Source organism: Ixodes scapularis, unplaced genomic scaffold (genome assembly GCF_016920785.2).
Source record: "Ixodes scapularis isolate PalLabHiFi unplaced genomic scaffold, ASM1692078v2 PGA_scaffold5__190_contigs__length_132052651, whole genome shotgun sequence".
In the NCBI taxonomy this organism is placed as follows: domain Eukaryota; kingdom Metazoa; phylum Arthropoda; class Arachnida; order Ixodida; family Ixodidae; genus Ixodes; species Ixodes scapularis.
In genome coordinates, this window is record NW_024609880.1 from 51,433,300 (window position 1) to 51,446,422 (window position 13,123).

Genomic DNA, 13,123 nt, shown 5'->3' on the forward strand with positions numbered 1-13,123 from the left:
CACGCAATGCTCGGGTCCAATCTATCAGCTGTATTCAAATATCGTCCCTGGATGTCACTGCGATCCCCCAGTTACATCATCAAGTTTCGCTAAGAAGAGGTTGAATAAAAACGCTCGCTCTTGTCCTTGACATTACACCGCAAGAAAGGAGTTTCTTGGCCAGTGGCGTTGCGTGCGAGTATCCTTGAGTCCCACTAGTGCCAGTAAGCTTGTGTAAAGTGAAAAACATTCCAATTAAATATCGTTGAACCGCCCCTTTGAGGAATGCAATAGTAGTGGCATAACATGGAAAGCACCCTAACCACAGTAACAACAAATGAATTTAAAAATACGAGAGAAGACGGACAGGACAAACATCTTTTGAATGAAGTCGCCTAGCAATTCAGTGCATTGTGTTAAACACTGATTCATGTTATATGTGCAGTCAGATCTCAAAAGACCAAGCACAGCACTACATCTCCCAAAGCCAACCAGAAATGAGCGGGAGTTACATATGAGCGACAAATGAAAAACACATATCACCGAAACACACACATCGCCAGAAACGAAGTACCCATAGACAGGTAAGAACTGGAAATGGGGCCTAAATTTATTAGGTGGCAAACGGGTTTTCGCTAAAGTTGGAATGTGCCTTAACGCTCGTAAGTAGACCCTTTGATTAAAGGGTAACTGCAAAGAAAAAGAAGTGTATATATTTTTAAACAGCCGAATTGGGACAAACATGTCACAAAACAATTTTTCCGCCAAAAACAAAATTTTTTACAGCAAGATTTATTGCGCCAGATTGATTTTAGTTTGCGGCCATTTAGTCCGCTTTAAATCGCGCACCACAAAGTTGGTATTGTACGTCACGTAATGGCTGCTATACGTCACGGAGTGACGTGTAACAGCCACTCCGCGCGCGTCGAAAGAGCGGGAGTTTCAAATGTGAAGAAGTTGTGACTCCGACTAAATTACGTCCTGTGGCGTAAATATTGCTAGAAAAAATTTGTTTTTTTCGCGGAAGATTTGTTTTGAAACCAGCTTGTCCCAATTAAACTGTTTAAAAAAAAAAAAACTTTTTTTTTCTTTGCAGTTACCCTTTAAGAGAAAAAGCAATCTGCTTTACCCTTGCTTTCAGGGTATCGAAGGTATAAACAAAAAATGAGGAATCAACTGCAAACACTACAAGAACCGAGAAAAAGTTATAACTAGGACTTCGGCATGATTTCTGCAAACGTCTTAACACCAGGTACCTCGTGAATATTTCTTTAGCATCATACTTAAAGTCTAGCACTGATCTTTTTTTTTTTAATTGTTTTAAATTTCTAGCATCCGCATTTCTTGCGAATCTCAAATATCACATTCAAGGTCTTGGAAATTTGCACTCTTCAAACCCTTGTAGGTTTGCAATGCAATTCTAGCAATATATTTCCTAAATAGTACTTTCAGCCACTTTTGACGGTTCTTTATTACAATATCTCTGTTTCGCACCGTGCAATTCCTAAGGCTCTTCAAGAAACAGTTGCATATGGCATTTGAATAACATTATAGAACATGTTATGCATATACATATATTCACATGGTCGTAAACCTTGCAGAAACTTCAATTTTAATTCTAAATAGCAAGTTCTGGTAATTAAATTTACACTCGTAGTGGTTTGCTTAGTTTTCCACATTCTCATTTTTGATGTCAGCAATTTGTTCGTACAGACCACGCTTTCTTTTGTTTATCAATTGCTGCCATGGTTTTCGACAATAACTAAGCGCCAGCCTGGCGCTGGTAAAAAGAAACACTTTCATTTTTATTTTTTGACATAACTGTATAGTGGTGAAATGTTAATTGACAGCGGGGTTACGCTCAAAGCTATATAATTTAATCAAAAATCAAATGCGCAAAACTACTTTTGGCGCAGTCATAGGGGATAAAAATTAAAATTCTTTCTGGTACTTTTAAAATAAAGTACAACTACTGACATCGAAGTACATTCCTCGGGTTTGTTTTAATTAATAGATTGTGTCCATCATTTTGTTAAAAGTACCTATAGGTTATTTTGAAAGTACATCGTGTTTGTAGCATCTTACCTCAAGTAGATTGCATGCCTGTGTGCTTTTTACTCGACTTTAATTACATTTTAGATTATCTGTACCCAAGACTAGCCATCTGTAGCATAAAACACAATCAAACCCTTGAGAGCAGCACTGTCAATTGATTTATTCACCAAACAACACTTCTTTTCGCCAGCTTCTTTGTGACTACGGCTCCTAGTAATTGCGAGAAAAAGTCCATGTATTTATATCCTTTTGCGCAGAAGGTGAATTACACCCGTTGAAACATGAGTGCTCTGTTTTGCTCGTGGCGGAGCCATAAAAGAGACCGGGGATGATAATGTTACGAGGGGGCGGGGTTACGTCTATTTGCAGACTTCCTGTCGAGCATCTGGAAGCACACGTTCGCGAGGCTGGGGGAGGACTGGGTCTTCCTCATTCTCCTGGGTGTCATTTCGTCCCTCATCAGTTTCTCCATGGACTATGGAATTTCCATGTTCCTCAAAAGTAGGTCCTTGAACCTTGCAATACGCTTGTGTAAAGTTATAGGTATCTTCCTCCTGAAACGAAGCGCAACGCACGTCCTCTCGGCAATCGCTGGCCGCTGAAAAAAACAACAAACAAACAAATATCGCCTGGTCCGGGAAAACATACTGAGGGCGCAGGCGAACTGGTGTAAGCATACCATTTTGTCGAAACACCTGAAAATCTTACCAACAACCAAAAGTAGAAGAGACAAGGAAAGAAATCAGTCAGGCGACGTCGTCTGACTGTCTTCAGGTGTTTTAACGAAATGGTCCGGGAATCGGTTTTAGAACCTCTCCAAGACTAGTGGAGCGCTCTGCCAACTCTGCAGCTAATCGTGTAGGAACTAGCTGTTAGTAAAGTAAACGGATGCCAACAGTTGTTCCCAGTCTTGGTCGTTCTGGCAGCGCCATCTTGGTATGGCACCAAAATGGTGACCTTAGATAAGCCTTGGCACTAAATTTCCCAGGATTTAGTGACTTTGTGCCTTACACCATGGTCAGTGCATTATTGTTCACAAGATTATCTGTTCCATGGCAAGAATGTCTAGTGAAGTTCCTGGCTGAACAAAGGTATTAAAAAGACACTGACAGGTTTTTTATGCTCGTCAGTATGTTTTTTTTTTTTTCTTTTAACGTGGCCGACAAGAGTTTATTTACCCAGACCACAATCATACTAATTCGCGTCTCGAAAATCGTATTCTTTCCGCCCGAAAACCGCCGGTCGAGAATTGGCCGGGTTTAGCCCGCTCACTCTCTTTTCCTCGATCGCGTGTTGTTCCAACTGATACATACCAAATATATTCAAAGTTGTGGGTCATCTAAAGCACATATTCAATATTACAATAAAAAAGAAAATGAACCGTATTTTTTGTGGCTTCCAAAAAGCTTCAAATGCGTTGATCGAAAAAAAAAATTGTTGCACAGATCACAGGAAGTAGACATACACGTCATTCTCAGTATGGCGATGTATTGCGGGCTAGACGACGCAATGGCGGCGCACGACGGACCAACGTTGCGACGGACGTGGGACTGCTCTTTCGGAACTGTGGTTCGTGCTACCGGCCAGTTGATCTTCGAGCACAGAACAGCAAGCGGGAGCGATATAAGTGCGAAACAATCGCACAACAGGCGGTTCAAGCAACATCCTCGTTGTCGTCGTCTGCTTCCCACGCCCGAGAAGCGGACGAACGGAAAAAAAAAAAATTGGGTAGGGAGCGATAGCCACGTGACTTCCGGCAACTCCCACCTCAGAGCCTCCATGCACGTGTTTTGGTTTCAGTTTCGAACAGTTGCGTTTTTTTTTTTTTTTTTTTTTTAATTAAAAATATACTTGACTTTAGCAAAATATTGATTGGATAGTCTTCTAACATCATACTAAATCGCCTAAAAAAAAAAGAAAATAGGGGAGATGTGAGTCTTTTTTATGAACTTAGGTCTGACTGTGTATGTGTGTGCATGTCTTGAACCTTCTCTTTATGCCCCACTCATTTGCGGCTACTTTTTTCCTTTTGCAGCAAGAAGATGGCTTCATAGAGATCTGACAGACAATTACATTCTGAAATATGTGGTGTGGGTGTTCTTCCCAGTATTATTAATATTGTTTTCATCTGGATTTGCTCATACTGTGGCTCCACAGGCAATCGGTAACTATGCATTTGGTGACCTCATATCTTAAGCGTTGTGTATTGGAACAAATCATTTAAGCTTTCATTTTTCACTCTGCTCCAGTGAAGAGCAATAATAACCACGTTTATAAACAAAGAGCAATCCATCAGCCTCAGGCTCCAGGCGAGTTGGAACTACATAGGTGTTATGTAATTGATGCCATACTTGTACAATAATTTCTGGAAATCTATTTGGCAAAATGTCGCTACAGTCGTTCACTAAAGCAAGGAAAGGAAATGTTTCTTTGGTTGCTTGAGCTTCTCTACTAACACGTCTTCGGAAAGAAAATGTTACAATGACTATTCCTTGCAATCATATTATTTCTTGCATTTACTAGATACAACTTGGAGACCATTGGCATATCGGTAGCCTACGAGGATTTGAAACAGGTTTTGGTCACTGGGACTTCTATTACTTTAGGTTTATGCTTGATAAATAACTGATGCGTTTTGTTCTTGGTTCTTCCAGGTTCTGGGATTCCAGAAATGAAGACAATTCTTCGTGGAGTTGTACTTAAGGAATACCTTACGTTCAGAGCATTAGTTGCCAAAGTGATTGGCTTGACGTGTACTTTAGGAAGTGGACTCCCCCTAGGCAAGGAGGTAACAGGTTGTTTATGAACAGCCATCCTCTTTCTTCCCTAAATTTTCTAGGTATTTGGATTCCTCGGATTTTTGTCTTTGCAACTAAATGCTGACCCCGTTCCACAGGGGCCGTTTGTCCACATTTCAAGTATGATTGCCACAGTTCTTAGTAGGATAGTGGCGTCATTCAAGGGCATTTATGAGGTGAGGCACTGTTCAACAAGTACTCACATTATTTCCTGTCTTGTACATCATTGGCCCCATGGGCAGAACCCACCTTAGATAAATCTCAAAAATCAGTTTCATATGCTCGGACACTGTAATATAGCTCAAAAATGCAACTACCATAAAATGCCGTAAGAACGCCCTCCCCCGAGAGATCGCCCATCCAGTTTTTCTGGCTAAATATCTGTAACATAAAAACTCCGAGACATCGCTCACCCCCCGATTCCCGTCGGACGTCACGCGACGTCCGACGGGAGTCGCATCACCCGCGCGATATGCGGTACCAGTACGTCTGAGTTCATACCGGGATCCCGCATTTTTGTCCGCGATCTGCGCGCGCGATATCGGCTTCAGCAACGCGAGTTGTTCCCGCGTGTATATTGCATCGTGAAATGCGAATATGCTGCGTCTGCGATCTGCGGTATCCGTTCCCGTGACATGCAAGTTCGTCGCGGATACCGCGTTTTTGTCCGCGATATCAATTCTTGCAAACAAGCGAGTTAATTGTTCCCGCGATTATATTGCATTGTGAAATGCCATTCTGCTCCGTCCGCCCCGCCATCTGCGGTATTTGTTCCCGTGATATGCGGGAGTGTAGCGAATGCCCGCGATCTGCGCGCGCGATATTAGACAGTTTTAGTATAGCGTTGCTGCCTCTTGCGTACGCAATACGCAATAGAATAGCGTACGCTAAAAATGACCTGCTCGGACCAAATTTAGCTGTGCGTTACGTTTTCGAGTGAACACCGCGCATGATCTTGGTTAGATTTGCTAGAGCTGCAGAATTACGCGTGCTTATAGCGCAACCATGCTCCTGGAAAGAAATATTGAAAATGAAAACGTGTCCAATCATTTTATTTCAAATTAAACCAAGCCGCGGCTGCCTCGTCAAGCGCGCTTTTCTGAGGGGTACAGAGGCTACGAGTAAAGGCCGATTCAGACATTTGAGTTTGAGTGCGTTTGACTGCGTTGCGTCGAGAACCGAGAGTCACCGGCACATCTGTGCTTCGTGTGAAGCGTGCAATCCAATTCAAAGAATCATCTTAGCACGCGATATAAGTAGCAGGGATGTCCTGGTTTCTTGCTGCCGCAACGCAGTCAAACGCAGTCAAACGCAACTTTCTGAACCAGGCTTAAGAGTGCGCAGCCAAATTCGATCACGGAGCCCCCGTCAATCTTCCTTTTGAAACGGCACCTTTTATCAATGCTATCGCGGAATGAAATTCATGACCTACTGATGTCCAGTACATAGCGAGAACTTCGGCGATTTCTTTTAGAGTCGCTCGTCCATCGGCGATGAACTGTGCGAATAGGCTTAGCGTTGAGCAGATCGCAGCGTTGACGCACATTCCAAGCGGCGAACATTTTCACTGTGCACTCCTTCAGCTGCACGGCGATCTGATTCGACCGCCGTAGGTCCCGGAAAGAATTGCCGAGCTGAACACCACGCAATTTCACGTAACACAGAACTTCGAAAACACCACGTCGCCTTTGCTGCGCCAGTCGAGGTAACCGCCATCTTGAAACTGGCGCTCTCGTTGGGTCCGAGATCTCTCGAGAACGTCCCGCAGAGCCCGCTAGCCCGCCACGCAAAATCCCCAGCGTTGCGTGCGTACGCAATACGCTAGCTCTTCTATTGCGTTCTGCGCACGCGCACTCCCGACCCGCAATTTTATTGCGCACGCAAGGCTTTAGCGTACGATCCACTAAAACTGTCTATTGGTTCCCGTGACAGGCAAGTTTGTAGCGGGTCCCCGCGTGGTCTATTGCACCTTGAAACTTCAGTCGGCTGCGTTCGCGATTTGCGGTATTCGTTCCCGTGAGGTGCGAGTTCTCGGCGGGTTTCCGCGGGTCCTTCGCACCGTGAAAGGCGAATCTGCTGCGTCCGCAAGCTGCGGTATCCTTTCCCGTGACACAGGAGTTCGGAGCGAACTTCCCGCGTGTTTATCGCATCGTGAAACGCGAATTTGCAGTGTCCGCGATCTGCGGTATCAATTCCCGCGTCACGTGGTTTGTAAAAAAAAAAAAACATCTCTGTGAGGCATTTTATTCGGAAAAACGAGAGAAAACTCGGAGTTATTTTTTTTTTTAATCTGTTATTTCTGTTAAATCAAACATCTGAAACGTCCATATCAACATTTATTTTACATTGGCATAGAAAAGCTTAACTGCATACTGAGATGCAGAACATTTTTTTTTTTTTGTCTTTTAGTTCTAACTTTTGGAACAATTTTTCTCCGTAATATTAAAAAAAAAAAAAAAAGAAAAGTCGCCAGCTAGTTGCATTTTTGTTCTAAATTAAAGTGTAGGAAAAAACTCAGTTTTGAGATTTATGGGAGTTGAATCCGTTGGGCCCTTGTTAAAGAACGTTTGGGAATGGGGCAATTGCCTAAATGTGCTCACACGTGGCTCTCTGTTCCCATTTTATTTCCTTTCTCAGAACGAGTCTCGCACAAGCGAAATGCTTGCAGCTGCCTGTGCCGTGGGTGTGGCGTGCACCTTTGCTGCTCCACTGGGCGGTAGGATCCCCTTTTCTGTTTCTAACATAGAATATCTAGATTCTGTTTATGGCCTGTACTTGCTTTTAAGTGTCCTTGACATGTTATGCATGATGCATTATGCTTGAGTTGAGTTTTTCTCTGCTAGTAATAATAATACTTCTTTATTTTCTTCATGCCCCAGAGCAACCTTGCAGTTTTGATGTGATAGCACAAGATAGAAAGTTTTAGAGATATAATTCATATACTTTCACAGACGATAGAAAATGGAAAAAGTTGAACTCATCAGGGGAAAGTCACAAATGGATTGCACAAGGCTAGTTCAGACTAGAAAAAGTTCACGCTTCTTAGAAAATTAAAAACAAGCACAATTCATGAAGAAATTTTCCCTAACAAAATCTCACACACAAAAAAAAAAGGAAATTTCTGAAAGGAGTGTGCAACATAAAGTTCACAAGATAGTAAATGCTTGAAAGAGTTAATTTCATTAAAGATGTCCGAACACAGACTCTAAATTGTTAAATGAGAGTTGCATGCAAATTAATGGTAATATTTTTTCTCGAGGGGAAGGATAATATAGAGAGTAGGGTCTACAAAAGTGAGCGAGTGCATGAAAATGTAGAGCTTAACAGATCAGCATCAAAGTGTCCATGAATTACTTTGTTTAGAAAGAGAATATCACGGGTGGGTCGGCGAGTAGATAGATTTTTAAGTGCAAACTTTTGAGTGGGTAGTTGTAGTCATAACATCTACTGTTGAAATACCTATCTTATATAGTACAAATAAAACATTTCTGTACACTTTCAATTTGCAACATCTAGTGGGCATGGAGTTCAAAGACATTTCTAATCAACATCTTAAAAGCCTGAGACAGGAAAATAAAAAGGGGGATGGCACACGTTTTTGTTCCTTGGTACAGAGGCAAATTTGTGTGTGTGTGTGTGTGTGGAAGGGGGGGGGGGCAAGACAAAGGAAATGACTTTTTATAGAGGAGAGAGAATACAGCAGTTTCTTTTTAGAAAGGAATGCCTTATTCTTGGTGAAACAGCAATTATCTCTAACATTTCTCTTTGCAGACCCCCCTCCCCTCCCTTCCCGAGCCAAATTTCCACTGCCCCCTCCAGGCTCGATCCATAAAACCACCCCTGCCTTGGTCTCAGGCTTTTAAGATGCTGAAAGTTCACTGGCTCACCTGTTCTGTGTTATTTCTACAATTCTATGTTTTCATGCCAGTAGCAAGACAATACCTGAGCAATGTCCCGTGCCTCTGTGTGAGAGGGGATTGCAGATAGGAAGGGTGACGTCGGGCAGCTCTGAGTCTGTATACAAACCTTAATTGGGGCAGTAAAATTACTTTACATAAATTTTTTTTTTTTTTGATTGGTATTGTGTTAATGTGGACATGCCATGGGCAGTTTGGGGGGCAGGCAGTTTCTTGCTTGTGATATTTAGTCTTTCTCTAACTTGCAGGTGTGCTTTTCAGCATTGAGGTAACATCAGTATTTTTCGCTGTGCGGAACTACTGGAGGGGTTTTTTCGCCGCTGCCTGTGGTGCTCTGGTCTGGCAGCTGCTGGGTGTGTGGCTCAAGGAACAAGGTAACTGGCAACTCATTTCCCTTTCTCATCGATCCACAAACTGACATAGAAATGCCCAGTTAATACATTGTTTAAAAGATTTGTGTTAAATTTTGAATTTTTGGAAGATTCATGCAAGTGATTTGCCAGCATGTAACTGTCAAAGAATTAGCTTTCAAAACAGTGAGTTTTGTTTATAAACAGCATTTATATGAATGCATGCTTTCAGTTTTTCTTCCTGGAAATCTTTAATTATTATTAATCCTGTTTTCTTTAAAGACCATAATATGATCAGTTTGGAAAGTCTAAAATAATATTTTCTTCCCAACTACTGTCGAGACAGGTTATAACGAAGTTGGTTATAATGAAAAAGCGGCTACAGCAAAGCGATCGCAATTTCCCATTCCCATTTGCATTTTTTCAATGCATTTGTGTCTGTTTTTAGCAAAGAAAATTGAGCGGCTCCCACGGATGTAGCAAAAAGAAATTTTGTGATAATTAAAAAAAAACAAAAAACAAAAAAAAACTTTAATTAGTAAAGTTTACAAAGTCTCACACCATCTGCACTTTGCTGCCGCGGATAAGAAGGCACCCAGAACTGGCTGCAAAAGGTGCTGGAATGGCCGCCAGCGGCAGTCTCTGCAACGTCGTCCGCCCCCTGCTCCTTATCTGGGAAGCGGCTTTACCGCAACACACGTGGAGAAGCCGTCGTGACATGCCGATAGTGGCGTTCAGGGTGCTAGTGACTACATACTGGTGGAGACGACAAAGAGAGCCTAGATTTATGAGAGGGAGCAGTAAGTACGCCTGCATTTGATTGTTGTGTGGCCAGTGTGGCGAGGAAACTGGGCGAGAAGCGGGCACGTTTGCAGAAGGTGAACGCTTTTGAGTTTTGACTCCTTGCATGCTGCAGCTCGCTTTGCAAACGCGGCCCGCAAATCACATGACCCCGATCAAGGAGTTGCCCCATCTCTTAAATCTAGGCTCTCTACCGACGACAGACAAGCTTGAGTGCGAACTCGGTGCCGTGCGCACTTCTTTGTTTGCTTCACGACCCGTGTTGGCGTCCATTCGGTGAGGTCACTCTTGCGTGAAAGTTTACTTAGCTCAATCACCGATTCAGCGAATCATCGCCACTCAACGATGGAAAGTCCCGGCACTGCCGACACCTTGATGGGGAAGATGAAGGCAATCTCCTTGAATCAAAAGTGTGCCATCCTTGATGAAGTACTCATAAACGTTAAGAATGCCGTCCACTGCAAGCGTCCTTCGCAGGCGTACTCCGCGGAGTCATCGCAGCTGTCTACACGGTCCATATGTAGCAGAATCTTTTTTCGATCATAGCTTATTGCAGTTTGCAAGAAGCGGCTCCGATCTAGCAGAGGACGCATGCCGGCAAGCTTTGACATCTTTCTGCAGGCTCAATAAACATGTGCCCATGACAACCCATGTTATCTTTTTTTTTTTTTCTGTTATTTTTACGAGTTCATATACAACGAAGAAGCGGATATAGCGAAGTAATCTCCGATTCCCGTTGACTTTGTTATAACCGGTCTCGACTGTATACTTTTGTTTTTTCTCAACCCTAATGCTTTCTTTAGTGACTGACAGTCACACACACACAACATTCAAATTGTTATTGAGAAGATCTGTTTTCCAAAGCTAACAATAGGAGTACCCTAATACCTGCACGTGGATACATCAATTCAATTGGATCAATGGAGGTGGAACGAAGGATTTGCTAGAAAAATAGAACAAAAATCTTAAGGTCCAACAAAATGTTGGACCTTAAGATGTAGCAAGGGATGGTGGTCTTTGCCATTGGCTGAGAACTTTGCTTTTCCCTCTGCAGATACAATCACAGCAGTATTCAGAACAAACTTCAGGATGGATTTTCCGTTTGATCTCATTGAATTAGTCGTTTATGCTGTGATGGGGTGAGCATTTGCACTTTTCTTTCTGTGTACATGTTTCTGTTGATCTGCTGTCTAGTGTATACGCTTAACTGGTTCTGTGGCAAACATCAGGTGGGGACTGAGAATTCCTCTTGCTAGAAGGAATGGCAAGTCACCAGGCTGGTAGCGCTGTCAAATAAATGAATAAAAAGGAAATTGATGTGAAAGACAAAAGGGGGAGTGATCAGTGATGTACAAAATTCTGCAATAGCTGAGACTGAGCATAAATGCTGCTATATTGCACCATGGGTTGGAGAGGACGAAAATGTAAAACTCTATGCAATAATGCATCACCTGAATCAAGTGGTATTTCTATGTCTCTTCGTTGTCGAAAGTAACAACCATAGGGGAAGATTCCATGCTCTTTTGACATTGCAATAATTTCTGACGCAACATTGTGATTTCTTTCTTTTTGACATCGGAGCAAATGCCTCGAAGTTCCACGAGTTTTCTCTTGTTTGCAGAGCTGCATGTGGGGTGCTGGGCGCCACCTTTGTCTACATGCACAAAAGGGTTGTTCTGTTCAACCGTAAGCACAAGCGGATGAGTGCTTTCCTACAGAGGAAGTGAGTGACTGCGCAATTTGATTTTATACCCCAAAGCATGGGTTCTCCAACTGGGTTTCCCCAGAATCTTAAATTTCCTTAACAGGCCCTGCCCCCAAGTAAAGCATATTTTTTTTTTTTTTTTTTCATTCAAGCATTATTTGAGCAGATCTGAGCTAACTCATTGATGCGTAACTAGGATCCAAACATTGCCTAACATGTGCATTATTGCTCACAAGACCTGTAAGCTATTGCACTGCTGAATTACATCACTGCCATGATTGAGAAAGGTTCCTTGTACTTTGATTGAGAGAGATTGTGATCCTTTGAAATCAAGCAGTTTGAGAACCCCTGCCCTTGAGGGTCTGATTAACATACATCATACATTAATACTAATCTGTCTGCCTACTTCCAGCCGGTTTTTGTACCCGCTAATCATAACGGTGTTCATCTCGTCTGCTACCTTCCCTGAGGGCTTGGGCCAGTTCATGGCTGCAGAGGTGAGCGGAGTTTCGGTCCTTGCTTACCATTATATGCCACATTGATTTGCCCGCTGAGTTTAGTAAGAAAACCTGAATTAGTGTTTTATTAGACACCAATTCAATTTAAAAAGAATTGGTGCAAAAACAGCGTCACACTGAGGCAAACTGAGAATGCCGAGCTTGATGGATGTCTGAAGAGCTGCTGCCTTTGGCAGCAGCTCTTCAGCAGCTTTTCTCTGGCTGCTGCCTTTGGCAGCAGCCAGAGAAAAGGCATGGCTTTCTCTAGAGAAAAGGCATGGCTTTCTCCAGAGAAAAGGCATGGCTTTCTTCCTAAAGTGAAGACTTTATATGGGAACTCTGCACGGAGCTCGCTTGCTCATGTTGGTGTTGATCACACCATAGCAGGGTCATGTCAGAGGGTGGCAGAAGCGGTGCACAGCTGTTGGTTTGACGTTGTAGCATGTGCAACCAATGGCGATGCTCTGTGCAGAGTCGAGTGGGTGGGAAGAGAATAAGTGGTGCACTAACACTCCCTCCCCCTCCCTCCCTCCCTCTTTCTTTCTCCCATGCTCTTCTCCCCACTTTGCTGGGGCTGCATAGTAAGGTAGTAACTGTGGCGTATTAGCAGAAAATTTCCGTGGTAGGGGTGGAGGTATTTCAAAGTGCCGCTCCTCGTCCAGAACCCCATCAAGTGTAGAGGGCCTAGATTGAAGAGAGGGTCCATCCCAAACCATTGGTGGCCATTTGCAATTTAACAGCGAACGCCTCCTGCGGAGATTGGGTGCAAATGTGCATGCACTTGCAACCTGGCATTCGCCCTCCTCGCCCCACACGCGCATCGACGAGGAAAGCGGGCGGAAAGACTGAGACGTTTGTAGACTGCCGACGTTTTGGGCACCTCTTTGCAGCCTGTATTGCAAATGCGACCCGTAAACCAAGTGACCCCGATTGAGCAGTTGGAAACTCTCCGCACTACAGGCTCTCTGGTGCTATCGCACCTTCATTGCATTTGACGAAATGTCTTAACCAGGCACTGACG

The 13,123-nt window shown here is 43.3% G+C and overlaps 1 protein-coding gene across 2 annotated transcripts in view; it reads left to right on the top strand.

Moving 5' to 3' along the window:
• LOC8027904 (chloride channel protein 2) overlaps nt 1–13,123 on the top strand; it is a 98,549-nt gene that overhangs the window by 65,796 nt on the left and 19,630 nt on the right. For both annotated transcript variants that reach the window (XM_029993959.4, XM_042293975.1), the window contains exons 3-11: nt 2,404–2,535; nt 4,070–4,198; nt 4,689–4,822; nt 4,931–5,008; nt 7,470–7,548; nt 8,998–9,123; nt 10,955–11,039; nt 11,522–11,623; nt 12,018–12,102. In XM_029993959.4, coding sequence (XP_029849819.1) covers nt 2,404–2,535; nt 4,070–4,198; nt 4,689–4,822; nt 4,931–5,008; nt 7,470–7,548; nt 8,998–9,123; nt 10,955–11,039; nt 11,522–11,623; nt 12,018–12,102 — 950 coding nt within the window. The remainder of the gene's footprint in view (nt 1–2,403; nt 2,536–4,069; nt 4,199–4,688; nt 4,823–4,930; nt 5,009–7,469; nt 7,549–8,997; nt 9,124–10,954; nt 11,040–11,521; nt 11,624–12,017; nt 12,103–13,123) is intronic.